The sequence below is a fragment of the Sus scrofa genome, chromosome 13 (genome assembly GCF_054392235.1).
Source record: "Sus scrofa isolate SSC_HxYL_T2T_F1_AM1 chromosome 13, Sscrofa_HxYL_maternal_Yorkshire_Landrace_v2.0, whole genome shotgun sequence".
NCBI lineage: Eukaryota > Metazoa > Chordata > Mammalia > Artiodactyla > Suidae > Sus > Sus scrofa.
Genome location: NC_139395.1, coordinates 123,638,704 through 123,656,569, shown reverse-complemented (window position 1 = coordinate 123,656,569; position 17,866 = coordinate 123,638,704). Strand labels below are relative to the sequence as shown.

The following is a 17,866-nucleotide window of genomic DNA, read 5'->3' as shown; positions in this document are numbered from 1 at the left end:
AAAACTGTTAATGACTCATAATATCTGAGGCTAGTGAAGGGAAGAGTGAAGTGATGCTCTCATTCAATGCAGTCATGCCAGAAACTAGGTAGTAAACTGTCATTAGCTACTGAAATTTATAATGTGCTTATTCCCCACATTTGCTGGAGTCCCATACAATCGCACAAAATTACATATTAAAATGTTCATTACAGGAGTTCCTGCTGTGGTGCAGTGGGTTAAGAATCTGACTACAGAAGCTTGGGTTGCTGCAGAGGCACGGGTTCAATGCCAGCCTGGTGCAGTGGGTTAAAGGATCTGATGCTCTCGTAGCTGTGGCACTGGTGGCAGCTGTAGCCTGGAGTCAATCCCTGGTCCAGAAACTTCCATATGCTGCACATATGGCCATTAAAAAAAAATGTTTATTGTATACTATTTATAGTATTAAAAACCTAGAAACAGTTCAAATGTCCATCAATAAGGGATTATATAAATAAATCATGAAATATCTACGATATGGAATACGTGGCAGTTTTTTTTTTTAAATGATGATGCAAACTCATGCACCCTGAAATGAAAAAATGCCAATACATAACATAAAAGGAAAACACTATTTTTTGTTTTGTTTTGTTTTGCTTTTTAGGGCCAAACAGCAACATACAGAAGTTCTCAGGCTAGGGGTCAAATAGGAGCTACAGCTGCAGGCCTACACCACAGCCATAGCAAAACGGGATCTGAGCTGCATCTGTGACCTAACACCACAGCTCACAGCAACTCAGGCTCCTTAACCCACTGAGCGAGGCCAGGAATTGAACCTATGTCCTCATGGATACTAGTCAAATTCGTGTCCACTGAGCCACGATGGGAACTCCAAAAGGAAAATATTGTTAAATGGTTTATATATCATTCTTTTAGTGTGAAAAATGTGTGCATATGAATAACATATAGAAACAAAAAATGTATATGCAATATGAATAGAATATATCTGTACATACTAAGCTGTTACTAAGCTGTGGTTTCCTCTCTTAGGGCTAGGATTGGTGAGGGAAGAGAGAAGATAAAGGGCAAACAGTACACTTCTTTTTTATTTTTTCTTCCAGTTTTATTGAGATATAATTGACATGTAGCACTGTGTTAATTTAAGGTGTACAGCATAACGATCTGACATATACATCATGGAATGGTCATCAGAGTAAGTTTAGTGAACATACATCATCTCATATAGATAAAAAATTAAAATAGAAAAGAATTTTTTCTTGTGATGAGCAGTTAGGATTTACTCTAGCAACTTTCAACTATAACATAGAGCAGTATTAATTATATTTATCATGTTGGACATACATCCCTTGTACCAGAAGACTTCTTTTTAAATTTCATAATCATCTCTACTAATTTTTTTCCCCAGTGAAAATAGTATTACTTTAGAGAAATCTTTTAAAATGTCCTTGAAAAATGAAAATGGGTTTCAGTTTACCCACAACTGAAGCTGGAATAATATCTTTCCAGGGCTCTTCATACCAGAGAACACAGAAATGGCCCCAAATATTGAGCTAAATATTATAATGACATTCCTTAAAAAGAAATTCTATGGGTATTATAATTAATAGAAAACCATTATACAAAACTAATATATTCGGGGTAACTTTTAACTACACTTCAGTGATGCTCCATCATGTAAAATGAAGTCTAATATGGCTTGCAAAAAGCCTTCTGGGATCTAGTCCTACGCTTCTTAAATTCATGCAACTCCCACCCACACCCCAGCAGATCCTATAAAAATGCAGTTTCTGATTCAGTGGTCTGTGATGAGGCCTGAGAATCCTCTTTTCTATTAAGTTTCACACACCACACTTTGAATAGCAAGAATCTAGACCAAGATCCTCACCACTCCTTATACTTAATCTTTTTAAATTAATCTTTTTTAATGTATAAACTAGTTTTATTTTTGATAGCTGTTCCACAAAAGCGTTAATTTTTTAAAAAAGTAGATTAAGGCATTCCCATTGTGGTTCAGTGGTTAACGAATCCAACTAGAAACCATGAGGTTTTGGGTTTGATCCCTGGCCTTGCTCAGTGGGTTAAGGATCTGGGGTTGCCGTGAGCTGTGGTGTAGGTTACAGGCGCGGCTCAGATTCCGTGTTGCTGTGGCTCTGGCATAGGCCTATGGCTACAGCTCCAATTAGACCCCTAGCCTGGGAATCTCCATATGCCGAAGGAGCAGCCCTAGAAAAGGCAAAAAGACAAAAAAAAACAAAAAAAAGTAAATTAACATCAAATTTCAATTTATTTTTATTTTTTTGTCTTTTGTCTTTTTAGGGCCGAACCTGAGGCATATGGGAGGTTCCCAAGCTTGGTGTCTAATTGGAGCTGTAGCTGCCGGCCTACACCAAAGCCACAGCAACGCCAGATCCGAGTTGCATCTTCGACCTACACCACAGCTCACAGCAACGCCAGAACCTTAACCTACTGAGTGAGGCCAGGGATCAAACCTGCAATCTCATGGCTCCTAGTCAGATTTGTTGCCACTGTACCAGACAGGAACTCCCCCAAATCTCAATTTTAAACAAGTCCTTTTGGGGCAGCAATAATAGCCCTTATGAACAATCAGCATTTTATCTGAATAGCAACTGAGTAATATTTTAATGATTCTTTGGGAAAAGTTATCTTTTAAAAAATAGTATTGGCATAATTAGGTCCCCACTGTTTCTGGTTAAGGGCTTAAATGCAAAAAAACCCCCTCCACCTCTAAGTTTCCACCGCAACCCATAAAGTTGCCAAATTCACCTCTACGACCTCTTTGTAATCCCACAGGCTGCATTTCTTGTTTAGTAAGGACCTTTTTCACTTCACATTATGCTCATTAATACTGTGGTATTTCTCAACAATAATTTTATCAACTGTATCATAATCATCAAAAGTTAACAAAAGCAGGGAGTTTCCGCTGAGGTGCAGCTGGTAAAGGGTCCAATGCTCTATCTGTGATGGCACAGGTTCAATGCCTGGTTCAGTGGGTTAAGGATCTGGCATTGCCACAGCTGTGGCAAAGGTTGCAGCTGTGGCTTAGACTGGATCCCTGGCCCAAAAACTTCTATATGCTGCAGGTCCTCTCTTTTCTCCACTCTGTCTTTTGTAATGTCCATGGTTTCAATCGTGCCATACTTTTCAAAGGAATCTCTTAAATTATATTCTTCTGTACCTTCTTTAATACTACCAACAAAAATTTTTTGCACTGTTAGATGAGCACCAGGCTTTACAGAATCCTCTCTAGAAACTGTTGTCTTCGGTTCCACCATGTACCCATCAATCTTGTACTGTCAACACTCATTGCTGAATCCCCCTCTTTGACATTAGAGTTAAGTCACAAAACTAAAAGTCCTGGAACCTTTTCTTTGGGGGTCTCTCATCATCACACAATCTGTAATTGTGCCCCATTTCTCAAAACGGTCTCTTAAGCTATCACCTGTAATTTCAATAAAGTTTTCTCAGCAACTCTAGTTCCTCGGGATCAGGACCCTCTTTCCTCCAGCAGCAGCTGGAGTCAGGCTTAGGGTGACTGGCTGGAGGTTTTACCTCCATTTTGAGACCTGACTGGCCTCTTACAACTAGATTTCAGCATGAGATGGGGAGAAAGAGGCCTCCCACACTTTACATCTAGTGAATTACTGCTCTTCCTCACACAGCATGTTCTTAATACCTCCCTTCGTACCTTTATCTTATTCTTTCTTGTGGATGTTTTTACCCTCACCTACTCCTGTTGTGGTGCAGTAGAAATGAGTCCAACTAGTATCCAGGAGGATGCAGGTTTGATCCCTGGCCACCTCACTCAGTGGGTTAAGGATCTAGTGTTACCGTAGGTTGCAGATGTGGCTCGGATCCTGTGTTGCTATGGCTGTGGTGTAGGCCGGTGACTATAGCTCTCATTGGACCCCTAGCCTGGGAATTTCCATATGCCAACAGTGTGGCCACTCTTACTCTGTTACAGGGTTAGTTCAAACTCTGCAGGTATTTCAGGCAGATGTAGATGTTGTTTCTTTTGTATTCCCAGGCCTCTATGCATTTCTGTTCAACTTACCACATTTGTTATTCACATGTCCATCTTCCTGTGAGACTAGGAGTTGAGGATAGAAAATATCTATCCTCACCACACAGATATTCAATTAATGTTTTCTGTATACAAGCCATTAAGGCAGCAAGCTTCTGCCACTACATTTGAAGTAGTGATTGTCACAATCATTTTTATTCTATAACATTCTCTTTTAAAGAATTTTTTCTTTCAAGTATTTTTCAGTGAAAATAATGTCAAATTATTGCAAGTAATCTCTTAAAACATAAGGCAATATTAAAAATTAAACAAAAATGTAATACTTTTTGATGAGATGTTACCTTATTTCTAGAAAAAAGTCACATTAATTTCACTCTATTTGGGGTTAAAAAGGACAAAACAAAAATTGTACCCTTAGTACTCTTTTAATTTAAACATTAAAAACAATAAGAACGGCATCAAGTTTCCAATACACATTTTCTCCCTTAAATTACAACTTTTATTAAAACAATGTTTTTTTAAAAAAACAAATGACAGAATAGTATTTTAAGTGAAATGCTCACAAAGGCAGCCCTCTCTTTACCACTCACCTTCCTCATCTATCCATTTCATGGTGAAAAGCTGTTCATTGTCAAAAGAACACATGTCTCGAACCTCATTGCAAAGGCCTTCAAAAGAGATGGAAGGTTCAAAATGTGTTATCATGATATCCCTGGAAAAGAAAAGGAGTTTTAAGTTAGACAATGGTTAAAACTAATAATGCTTGGAGTTCCCATTGTGGCCCAGTGGCTTGAGAACTGGACTGGTGTCCATGAGGATGTGGGTTTGATTCCTGGCCTCACTCAGTGGGTTGAGGATTCAGTGTTGCCACAGGCTATGGTGTAGGTTGCAGATGAGGATCAGATCCCATGCTGCTGCGGCTGTGGCATAGGCCAGCAGCTGTAGCTCCAATTCAACCCCTGGCCCAGGAACTTCCATATGCTTCATGGGAAGCCCTAAAAAAGAATGAAACAAAACAAATAAAAAAACCACAAAAAAACCTAAAATGTTCTATAGATTACCAACAAAGGACTTCAGCATTTTGTGTGTGCCTCAACATATATTGCTTCCAATAAACCACCTATGTAAAAAGTAAAATACTGGAGTTCCCTTTCAGCACAACGGGTTAAAGATCCAGAATTGTCACTGCAATGGTTTGTGTTGCTGCTATGGCATGGGTTTGATCTCTGGCCCAGGAGCTCCCACAGGCTGTGGGTGTGGCCAAAAAATAAAAAATAAACAAAATAGGAGTTCCCATCGTGGCACAGTGGTTAATGAATCCGACTAGGAACCATAAGGCTGTGGGTTTGATCCCTGCCCTTGCCTGGGAACCTCCATATGCCACGGGAGTGGCCCAAGAAATGGCAAAAAGGCAAAAAATAAATAAATAAATAAATAAATAAATAAATAAACAAACAAATAAAATAATGCTTAAAAACAAAAATAATAAGACTCTCCAAGAAGAGAAGAGAAAAAACCCAAATGAACAAAATCAGAAATAAAAAAGGAGAAGTCACAACACATACTACAGAAATACAAAAAAAAAACATGAGAGAATACTATGAACAACTGTATGCCACCAAATTTGACAACCTAGAAGAAATGGACAATTTTCTAGAGACTTACAGCCTGCCAAAACTGAATCAAGAAGAAATAGATCAACTGAGCAGACCACTCACTAAAAACGATATTGAATATGTCATAAAAACACTCCCTATAAATAAAAGTCCAGGACCAGATGACTTCACAGGTGAATTCTACCAAACTCACAAAGAGGAACTTATACCCATCCTCCTTAAACTTTTTCAAAAGGTTGAAGAAGGAACACTCCCAAAGACATTCTACGATGCTACCATCACCCTAATTCCAAAACCAAAGACACCACCAAAAAAGAAAACTATAAGCCAACATCTTTGATGAATATAGATACAAAAATTCTCAACAAAATTTTACCATCTGAATCCAACGACATATAAAAAAGATCATAGACCACAACCAGGTGGGATTCATCCCACATGTGCAAGGATGGTTCAACATATGCAAATCAATCAATGTCATACACCACATTAACAAAAGAAAAGTTAAAAACCACATGACCTTCTCAGTAGATGCAGAAAAAGCATTTAACAAAGTCCAACATCCATTCATAATCAAAACTCTTACCAAAGTGGGTACAGAGGGAACATACCTTAACATAATCAAAGCCATTTATGACAAACCCATAGCAAATATAATACTCAATAGAGAAAAGCTGAAAGCCTTCCCACTAAAATTTGGAACAAGACAGGGATGTCCACTCTCACCACTGTTATTCAGCATAGTACTGGAAGTCCTAGCCACAGCAATCAGACAAACAAAAGAAATAAAAGGCATCCAAATAGGAAGAGAAGAGGTAAAACTGTCACTGTATGCAGAAGACATGATACTATACATAGAAAACCCTAAGGACTCAACCCCAAAACTACTTGAACTGATTAATAAATTCAGCAAAGTAGCAGGATATAAGATTAACATTCAGAAATCAGTCACATTTCTATATACTAACAATGAAATATTAGAAAAGGAATACAAAAATACAATACCTTTTAAAACTGCCCCCCAAAAAATCAAATACCTGGGAATACACCTGACCAAGGAGGTAAAGGACTTATATGCCGAGAACTATAAAACATTAATCAATGAAATTAAAGAAGATGTAAAGAAATGGAAAGACATTCCATGCTCCTGTGCTGGAAAAATTAATATTGTAAAAATGGCCATACTACCCAAAGCAACCTACAGATTCAATGCAATCCGTATCAAATTACCCATGACATCTTTAACAGAATTAGAACAAACAATCCAAAAATTTATATCGAACCACAAAAGACCCAGAATTGCCAAAGCAATCCTGAGAAACAACAACCAAGCAGGAGGTATAACTCTCTCAGACCTCAGGCAATATTACAAAGCCACAGTCATCAAGGCAGTGTGGTACTGGTATCAAAACAGACATACAGACCAATGGAACAGAACAGAGAACCCAGAAATAAACCCAGACACCTTTGGTCAATTAATCTTTGATAAAGGAGGCAAGAGTATAAAATGGGAAAAAGACAGTCACTTCAGCAAGTGGTGCTGGGAAATCTGCATGCAAATCAATGAAACTAGAACACACCCTCTCACCATCCATGAAAATAAATTCGAAATGGCTTAAAGACTTAAATACAAGACAAGACACCATCAAACTCCTGGAAGAGAACACAGGCAAAACATTCTCTGACATCAACTTCATGAATATTTTCTCAGGTCATTCTCCCGAAGCAACAAAAATAAGAGCAGAAATAAACCTATGGGACATAATCAAACTGACAAGCTTCTGCACAGCAAAGGAAACCAAAAAGAAAAAGACAACTTACAGAATGGGAGAAAATAGTTTCAAATGATGCAACTGACAAGGGCTTAATCTCTAGAATATGCAAACAATTTATACAACTCAACAGCAAAAAAGCCAACAACCCAATGGAAAAATGGGCAAAAGACCTGAATAGACATTTCTCCGAGGAAGATGTACAGATGGCCAACAAGCACATGAAAAAATGCTCAACATCACTGATTATTAAAGGAAATGCAAATCAAAACTACCACAAGATACCACCTCACACCAGTTAGGATGACCATCATTAATAAGTCCACAAATAACAAATGCTGGAGGGGGTATGGAGAAAAGGGAACCCTCCAGCACTGTTGGTGGAAATGTAAGCTGGTACAGCCACTGTGGAGATCAGTATGGAGGTATCTTAGAAATCTATACATAGAACTACCATATGAGCCAGAAATCCCACTCTTTGGCATATATCCGAGCAAAACTCTCCTTCAAAAAGACACATGCACCCGCATGTTCATTGTAGCACTATTCACAATAGCCAAGACATGGAAACAACCCAAATGTCCATCAACAGATGACTGGATTAGAAGATGTGGTATATACACACAATGGAATACTACTCATCCATAAAAAGATTTACAAGGAGATCCTGCTGAATAGCATTGAGAACTATGTCTAGATACTCATGTTGCAACAGAAAAAAGGGTGGGGGAAAAAACTGTAATTGCAATGTATACATCTAAGGATAACCTGACCCCCTTGCTGTACAGTGGGAAAATAAAAAAAAAAAAAAAAAGAATGAAATAATGCCATTTGCAGCAACATGAATGGAACCAGAGACTCTCATACTGAGTGAAGTAAAAAGACAAATACCATATGATATCACTCATACCTGGAATCTAACATATGGCGCAAATGAACCTTTCCACAGAAAAGAAAATCATGGACTCGGAGAATAGACTTGTGGTTGCCAAGCGGGAGGGAGTGGGGTGGTTGGGGAGCTTGGGGTTAATAGATACAAACTATTGCCTTTGGAATGGATTAGCAATGAGATCCTGCTGTGTAGCACTGGGAACTATGTCTAGTCACTTATGATGGAGCATGGTGATGTGAGAAAATAGAATGTGTACATGTATGTATAACTGGGTCACCATGCTGTACAGTAGAAAAAAAATTGTATTGGGGAAATAACCATTAAAAAAATAATAAAAAAAAACAAAAATAATAGATTTGTGAGAAACTTTAATTCAGTCTTTCCTCAACAGCCCACCCTATCTGTTCCAACATAGTAATCCCACCTTTGCTTTTAGAAGCTCACTCTTTTTTTGAGGCACTATACTCCACAGACAAAGAGCTCTATTAAAAAACAAACAAACAAACAAACAAAAAAAACACCCTGTGGCATTTGGAGTTCCTGGGCCAGGGATTGAATCTGAGCCAGAGCTGCAACCTATGCCACAACTGTGGCAATGCTGAAACCTTAACTCACCGCACTAGGCCAGAGATCAAAAGCATCCCTGCTGCTGCAGAGACACCACTGATCCTATTGCGCCACAGCAGGAACTCCAACAGCTCTATTACTGATAAGCTTCTGCATTATATTTAACTAAAACCTATTCCAAACCCAAGTCACAATCTTCTCTTCCCCAAAGGTCTAACTGCATCCAAGATGGGCTTTCAATAATTTGACAAAGATCTGTCACATCTTCTATCCTCAACCCTAACTTCCACAGATTGACCATCCAAGAGACTGTCAATCATTCTTTGTATGGCATGATTTTTTTTAATTTTTATTTTCCCACTATACAGCAAGGGGATCAAGTTATCCTTACATGTATACATTACATTTTTCCCCCACCCTTTTTTCTGTTGCAACTTGAGTATCTAGACATAGTTCTCAATGCTACTCAGCAGGATCTCCTTGTAAATCTATTCTAAATTGTGTCTGATAAGCCCAAACTCCCAATCCCTCCCACTCCCTCCCTCTCCCATCAGGCAGCCACAAGTCTTTTCTCCAAGTACATGATTTTCTTTTCTGAGGAGATGTTCATTTGTGCTGGATATAAGATTCTAGTTATAAGTGATATCATATGGTATTTGTCTTCGTCTTTCTGGCTCATTTCACTCAGTATGAGATTCTCTAGTTCCATCCATGGCATTATGTCGTTCTTTTTTATGGCTGAGTAGTATTCCATTGTGTGTATATACCACATCTTCCTAATCCAGTCATCTGTTGATGGACATTTGGGTTGTTTCCATGTCCTGGCTATTGTGAATAGTGCTGCAATGAACATTCGGGTGCATGTGTCTCTTTTAAGTAGATTTTTTGATCTCACACCTTCATTTCCCCCTTTTTCCAAAAGAATCCCATTTGCCAAAACCCAAAAAACAAATGAAAACATAAATGTGTGTTTATTTTTATATTAGTGTCAGATAAGCCATAGTATTTAAATAAATCCTTCTAGAAGCTACTCACTCTAAGACTTAAAATTGCAACAAAATGTTTTAGAGCAGAGGCCTGGGTTTTCCTCCAAAAAGTCATGAGAAGGCTCCCTGTGCTATAATCTCCATATAGTAGCCAGCCATTACTCATCCTTTCGAAAGTAAGTCAAATGGACTGAATGAGTCTAATTTAACAAACATATAGTGATCTCTAGGTGCCAGACACTAGGTGTCATAAGGGTTTTGCAAAATTAATGCAAATCAGGAGTTCCTGTTATGGCTCAGCAGTAATGAAGCCGACTAGTATCCATGAGGACTCAGGTTCGATCCCTGGCCTCGATCAGTGAGTTGAGGATCTGGGGTGTGGCTGTGGCATAGGCCAGCAACTGCAGTTCCAACTAGACCCTTAGCCTGGGAACTTTCATATACTGCAGGTGCAGCCCTAAAATGAAAAAATTAATTAATGTAGATCATGTCCTTCCTCTGTTTTAAACTCTTCAAATGTCTTCTCCCTCTTATGTAGAGTAAAATCCAAAGTCTCCAGCAGGATCTCCAAGACCCTATGGGAACTGCCCCAGCTACCTCTCTGACCTTCCTCTTCTACCATGAACAGATAAGCCAACGTTTTAAAGTTCCTCTACCCTCGCCTGAATATAAGCATGATGAAAGTAGGAATTTTGTTTTGTTCATTATATTTCTAGTGGCCAAGGAAGTGTCCAGCACAGAATGGATATTCAATAAATATCTGTTGAAGAAAGGAAAGAAATGGCGCTGTGAAGGAACACTGTGGACAGACATGGGTAGCTGGAGCATAGAAGATAGATTAAATAGAAATTGAAAATTTTCGTCACCTCCGAAAAAGTTAAAACTGCAGTCTATAGGGGCTTTATAGAAGGTAAGCAGAGAGCCACATATAGAAACAGAATGAACTTTTCTTGATAATCATTCTCTTTCTAGCATCTCACGGTTTTCTGCCTCTTGTTTTTTTTTTTTTTTTTTCTTTTTATGGCCACACCTGCAGCATATGGAGGTTCCCAGGCTAGGGGTCAAATCGGAGCTATAGCCGTCGGCCCACGCCACAGCCATAGCAACACCAGATCTGAGCCACATCTGCAATCTATGCCACTGAGCAAGGCCAGGCATCAAACCTGCATCCTCATGGACACTATGTCAGGTTCTTAAACGGCTCAGCGACAACGGGAACTCCTGCACCTGCCTCTTAGAATTGCTTTCACAACAGTATGCTTCCCTGGCTCCCTTTCTACTATTCTGAACACTTAAGTCTCCCCTGTCTTTAATCCCAAGACATTCTTCACACCCTCTCTCATATCCATTCTCCAGCTCTCTTTTTCTGAAACCTAACTAACATGCAATGTTTTAACTATTTTCTCTATGCAGGGGTCTCCTAAATCTGTAATTCCAGCTCTCTGTGTGGTATTTAAGACTCCCTTTTTTTTTTTTCCCAGCTGTGCCAGCATGTGGAAGTTGCAGGGCCAGGAATCGAACCCATTCCACGGCAGCAACAATGCCAGATTCTCAACTTGCTGAGCCACCAAGGAACTTCTAAGATTCTTGATAAGCAGGTTCTAATTTCTATTCTCAACCTGATTCCATTTGCATCACACTCTATGACAGACATCTGGTTTATTCACAACCCCCATACAGAGGATCTCAATGATCCAAGTCTTAATCCTGACATTTCCTCCATTTAAGGCTCGGTTTAAGGAGGAAGGCAGGAATCTTTCTTTAACCAGCATTTCAACATCGACTTCCATTAAACCTTTTTCAACCACATAAGCCTATACTTCCAAACCTGTCCAACATGTATCTTAAGTTTCATTTTTTTGTTATTCAACTAATTATATAAACACATCCTCAACTAAGTTATCAACTGAAACACAAAAATTCTTCCACTTTTTAATATATTCACATAACTATTAACATGATAGGGACACAAATAACTCTTGGCTGAATGGAGAAGAAATATTTTCTAGGAGAAATCCATCTTCCAAAAAGTACACTTTTGATAAGGAAAAATCACTGTTTATGTTTTCCTTACCCTATAAACCAGTATAGAATATTTAGTATGTTTCAGGCATTTGAATAAACTTTTTATCTTGTATGATCGTCCCAATAACAATAATGGTCAAACTAGACATACTAACCTACAGACCCTATTTTACAAATTAAAAAGCAAGGCACAGAGTTCCCACAGTGGCTCAGTGGTTAACGAACCCAACTAGTAACCATGAGGTTGTGGTTCGATCCCTGGCCTTGCTCAGTGGGTTAAGGATCTGGCATTGCCGTGAGCTGTGGTGTAGGTCACAGACTCGGCGCAGATGGCGTGTTTCTATGGCTGTGTCGTAGGCTGGCAGCTGTAGCTCCAATTAGACCCATAGCCTGGAAAGCTCCATATGCCACAGGTGTGGCCCTAAAAAGACAAAAGACCAAAAAAAAAAAAAAAAAAAATTAAAATTAAAAAATTAAAATAAATAAAAAACCAGGCACAAGGGGAATATGTGCCATAGTCTCATGTTAGGAAACAGGATAAGAATTCAAATCCAGAAGTTCCCGTCGTGGCTCAGTGGTTAATGAATCCGACTAAGAACCATGAGGTTGAGGGTTCAATCCCTGGCCTTGCTCAGTGGGTTAAGGATCCAGCGTTGCCATGAGCTGTGGTGTAGGTCGCAGATGCAGCTCGGATCCCAAGTTGCTGTGGCTCTGGTGTAGGCCAATGGCTACAGCTCCGATTCGACCCCTAGCTGGGAACCTCCATATGCCACGGGAGCGGCCCAAGAAATGGCAAAAAAAGACAAAAAAAAAAAAAAAAGAATTCAAATCCACATCTCTTAATGACATTCATGGTGGATGCTGCAATCTGACCCTCCCCTTCCCCACTGCACCTCCAGAATCCCCCATTAGCAATGGGAACATTTATTATACAGCTGCCAGGAGTGATACCAGTAGACAATCCCCAGTCATCAGCTTCCTCCAGAAATCTGATTCCTTGCCTATGATCAAACACCCTTGCTGGTCAGCCCACAATCAATGACTGATTCAATGTGCAGGCATAAAGGTCCTAGACATGTCTCAGGAAAGCTCAAAAGCGTCACCTCATCTTCAGAACTCCCTAGAGGGGCAAATGAGGTTTCTGGTGAGACCAGGGCATCTTGACTTTTTCCTACCTAATCTTGTTTCCTTCTCTTCCTTCCTCTTCAAGAGCTATCAATCATAAAAGCACTCCTGAAAAAAACTACCTGCATGCTAATCTGAGACACCATCTTCTGCACAAGCATCCGCCCAATGCACAGGTATTATCAGATGATATTTTTTGACAATAACATAATGGATATAAACAATCAATCTCACTTTTAAGAGATAGGCTAATGAATACTTTAATCCTTGTTTCAGATAATAAATGAGTCTACTTTAGTATCTGAAGCTAATTTTTTTTTATTCTTCAAAGAAAATGCATTGCCAGCATATAATTTATAGTCTTTCCCACTAAATGTAAAATCCATGAGAACAGGCGTTTTGTTTTACTCATTGCTGTATTCCCAATATCTGAAACAGTGTCTAGCCCAGAGTGGATGTTCAATTATTACAAGTTGAGTGAATGGAGGTTTCGTATGTTGGACTCTAAAGAAAGCATGAGGAAATGTAAAAATAAAAAGCATACCACAAAGGAGGAACGGCATATATGAGGCAGCCATAGTACAATGAGTAAGACCATGAGAGTGAAAACCAGTATGCTTGGGTTTGAATCTATCACTCAAGAGCTGTATAACCTTAGGTGAATTGCTTTAGTTCTCTGTGGCTCAATTTCCTCATCTAAAAAATGGGAATAATAATAACTCCTTTGGTATTATAAGGATTTAGTGGATTAAGTTAATGTATATACCTAGCATATAGCACACTTTGTTCAACAAACTTTAAAACACCATGTATTCATATAATACCTCAAACAGAATTGAGTTTCCATCGTGGCTCAGCGGCAACAAACCCGACTAGTATCCGTGAGGATTTGGGTTCGATCTTTGGCCTCACTCAATGGGCTAAGGATCCAGCATTGCCATAAGCCATGGTGTAGGTTGCAGATGTGGCTCAGATCTAGTGTTGCTGTTGGTGTGGTGTAGGCCAGCAGCTATAGCTCTGATTCAACCCCTAGCCTGGGAACTTCCATATGCCATGGGTGTGGCCCTAAAAAGACAATAATAAATAAATAAATAGAATTGAAACCTTATTAAATAAAAATAATCCAACCTTCTAAAAACAACATACAGATGCTTCTGGTTTAATATGGTACAGGGAATAAACATCTGTATCCTTTCATCCAAAGGGCCTACCGAAATGATAGAAAACTGAAATAACAAATTTATCAAACTCTTAGAAAACAAAATAGGCACCAGCAGCAGACCAGAAAGTATGAGAAAATCCTAGATGACTGAAACCAGATGGGATAAAACTGATGGAAAAATCATACCAGTCCCCCCAAACCAAAGTTAACAGAAACCCTTAACAGAGAAATTTTATTGAAACAAGATTACTTTTTCTTCTATAAGCATCTAACCACACTTCTTGGCTTTTCAAATACATAGCACTTACATAAGCATTCATTATAAATGCTTTTAATAAAGAAAAACACATATGTTAAAGAATTAAAAAAACAGAATAGTGCTATAAACCTTTACGATGTAAAAACTGCCAAGAAAAATTAGGATGTAGAGACAATGAAAGAATCTGTAAATTCAAAAATAACTCTTTCCTAACAGAGAATCAGTACTCTTACCTAAAACTAATAATTTAAAAACAAAAGGAGGGGGTAGTTCTCTTGTGGCACAGCGGGTTAAGGATCTAGGGTTGTCACTAGAGCATCTGGGTTGCTGCTGTGCCCCACATTTGATCCCTGGCCCCAGAAATTCCACATGCTGCAGGTGCAGCCAAAAAAAACATTTTTTTTAATTTGTAAAAAAAAAAAAAAAAAATGTTTAAAAATAAGTAAAAGCAGGGTTCAAGGAAAAAAAATGAATAATCTGAATGTAAAAATGGGCAAAGGACTTGAACAGACATTTTTCCAAAGCGAACATAAAAATGGCTAACAGGCTTAGGAAAAAGATGTTCATCATCACTAATTATTAGAGAAATGCAAATCAAAACCATAATGAAATGTCATCTCACATCCATTAGAATGGCTTCTATCAAAAACAAAACAGGGAGTTCCCGTCGTGGCGCAGTGGTTAAGGAATCCAACTAGGAACCATGAGGTTGCGGGTTCGGTCCCTGCCCTTGCTCAGTGGGTTAACGATCCGGCGTTGCCGTGAGCTGTGGTGTAGGTTGCAGATGCGGCTCGGATCCCGAGTTGCTGTGGCTCTGGCGTAGGCTGGTGGCTACAGCTCCAATTCAACCCCTAGCCTGGGAACCTCCATGTGCCGCGGGAGCAGCCCAAGAAATAGCAACTTGTTGTAATAACAACAAAAGACTAATTTGTTGAAATTAGAAATAACAACAAAAAAAAAGACAAAAAGACAAAAACAAAACAAAACAAAACAAATCAGATTAAAGGAGTTCCTGCAATAACACCGTGGGTTAAAGATCCAGTGTTTTCTCTGAGGCAGCACAGGTTCAATCCCTGGCCCAGCACAATGGGTTAAGGATCCGGCATTGCAGCAGCTATGGCACAGGTCACAGTGGCAGCTCGGATTCAATCCCTAGCCCAGGAATTTCCATATGCCCATGGGCGTGGCCAAAAGAAAAAAATAAAAACACCACAAACAGGTTAACAAGTGTTATCAAGGATGTGTAGAAATAGGCATCTTGTGCACTTTTGGTGGAAATATAAAATGGTGCAGCAGCTATAGAAAACAGTATAGAAGCTCCTCAAAAAATTAAAAATATAACTTCCATATGATCCAGTAATTCCGCTTCTGGTTATACATATATTTCCAAAAGAACTAAAAGCAAGGAATCTAATATTTGTACACCCACATTCATAGCATCATTCACAACGGCCAGAAGGTAGAAGTAACTCAAGTGTCCATGGGCAGATAAATAAACAAAATGTGATCTATGAATACAAAAAAACATTATCCAGCCTGGAAAATGAAATTCTGACACATGCTACGATATGGATGAACATTAAAGACATTGTGCTAAGTCAAATAAGCCTTCACAAAAAAGACAAACGCTATATGACTCCATTTATATGAAGTATCTAGAGTAGTTAAATTCACAGAAACAGAAAAAAGGAGGTGCCGGGGGTTGGAGGTTTGGGGGGATTTGAGAAAGTTGTTAGTACTGAGCTTCATTTTGCAAAAAGAAAAAGTTCTAGGGACTGGTCACATAACAATGTGAATGTAATTAACACTACTCAACTGTACACTTAAAAATGGTTAAGATGGCATTCCCCCTGTGATGCAGCAGCCACGGCATAGGTTGCAGCTGTGGCTCAGATTCAATCCCTGAGCCGGGAACATCCACATGTCCTGTGTGCGACCAAAAAAAAAAAAAGTTAAGATGGTCAATTAAAAAGAAATTTTTTTGCCACAATTAAAAAGAAAAAGAGGAGTTCTGTCATGGCTCAGCAGTCAACGAACCCAACTAGGAACCTTGAGGTTGCGGTTTGATCCCTGGCCTTGCTCAGTGGGTTAAGGATCTCATGTTGCCGTGAGCTGTGGTGTAGGTTGCAGATGTGGCCTGGATCTGGCACAGGCTGGCGGCTACAGCTCCAATTGGAACCTTAGCCTGGGAACCTCCATATGCCACAGGTGTGGCCCTAAAAAGAAGAAAAAAAAAAAAAAAAAGAAAGAAAGAAAAGCAGGAGAAAGTATATTAAGTTATAAATGTGACCATAAGAAAAACTAAAAAAACTCAGGAGAGAAGACAATGAAGAAGTGCTAAATTCCTCATCTTCCATAATGATTAATAGACATAATAAAAGAAAGCAAAAAAAAATTTTCGGGGGGGTAGTTGCTGTTGTGGCTCAGTGGTAACAAATCTGACTAGTATCCATGAGGTTGTGTGTTCATTCATGGCCCCTCAGTGTGTTAAGGGTCCGGCGTTGCCATGAGCTGTGGTGTAGGTGGCAAACTCGGCTCATATCCCACGCCGTGGCTGTGGTATAGGCCGGCAGCTGCAGCTCCAATTCAGCCCTTAGCCTGGGAACCTCCATATGCAATAGATGCGGCCATTAATTTTAAAAAGCAAAACAAAACAAAACTTTTTATTATTTCGAAGAGTAGATTATTTATTAAGAAAGTAAAATTTTTTAATAGTAGTTAACTCTGGGTGGTGGAACTGAAGATTAGGGAGAACCTAGAGACAAAAAGAAAATATACTTTGAACTTACATTCTTCTGAGTGGTATAGATTATTACCAATTTTTCCACCATGTAAAGGTATCATTTATGATAAATTTTAATTTTCAATAAATGTAATTAAAATACAAAACAAATTTTAGATGACTTTATAAGTAAATTGTTTTAAATATTTTAAAATGTATATTTTTGGAGTTCCCATTGTGGTGCAGTGGAAACGAATCCAACTAGGAACCATGAGATTGTGGGTTTGATCCCTGGCCTCGCTCAGTAGGTTAAGGATCCAGCATTGCTGAGAGCTGCGGTATAGGTCACAGACCTGGCTCAGATCCTGCGTTGCTGTGCCGTGGCATAGGCAGCTACAGCTCTGATTAGACTCCTAGCCCAGGAACCTCCATATGCCACAAATGCGGCCCTTAAAAAAAAAAAAAAAAAAAAAGATACCTACTTAACTTCAACAATTTTTCTTTCAAAACACCTTCAAGGTTACTAGTATGAGTAGTATGAGGGGGTGAGGATGAGGAGAGCATATATTTTAAATCAAAAGAGAGGTAAAGGCTCATGAAGAATTTCTCTGGCAAAGTATGACATTATTTTTTTAGAATGTAAGGAGGAAAAGTTAGTCTGATCAGATATCATAAAAATATGACTTCCTTATTAAGATACACATGTAGTTAAAATTAAT

General features: G+C 38.9%; 1 protein-coding gene across 3 annotated transcripts in view; it reads right to left on the bottom strand.

Moving 5' to 3' along the window:
- Positions 1 to 17,866, bottom strand: part of PRKCI (protein kinase C iota) — an 84,812-nt gene that overhangs the window by 57,700 nt on the left and 9,246 nt on the right. For all 3 annotated transcript variants that reach the window (XR_014824300.1, XM_021069795.2, XM_084990243.1), the window contains exon 2: positions 4,612 to 4,733. Coding sequence is in view for 2 of the 3 variants with exons in the window: in XM_021069795.2 (XP_020925454.1) it covers positions 4,612 to 4,733 (122 nt within the window). In the remaining variant the exon portion in view is untranslated. The remainder of the gene's footprint in view (positions 1 to 4,611; positions 4,734 to 17,866) is intronic.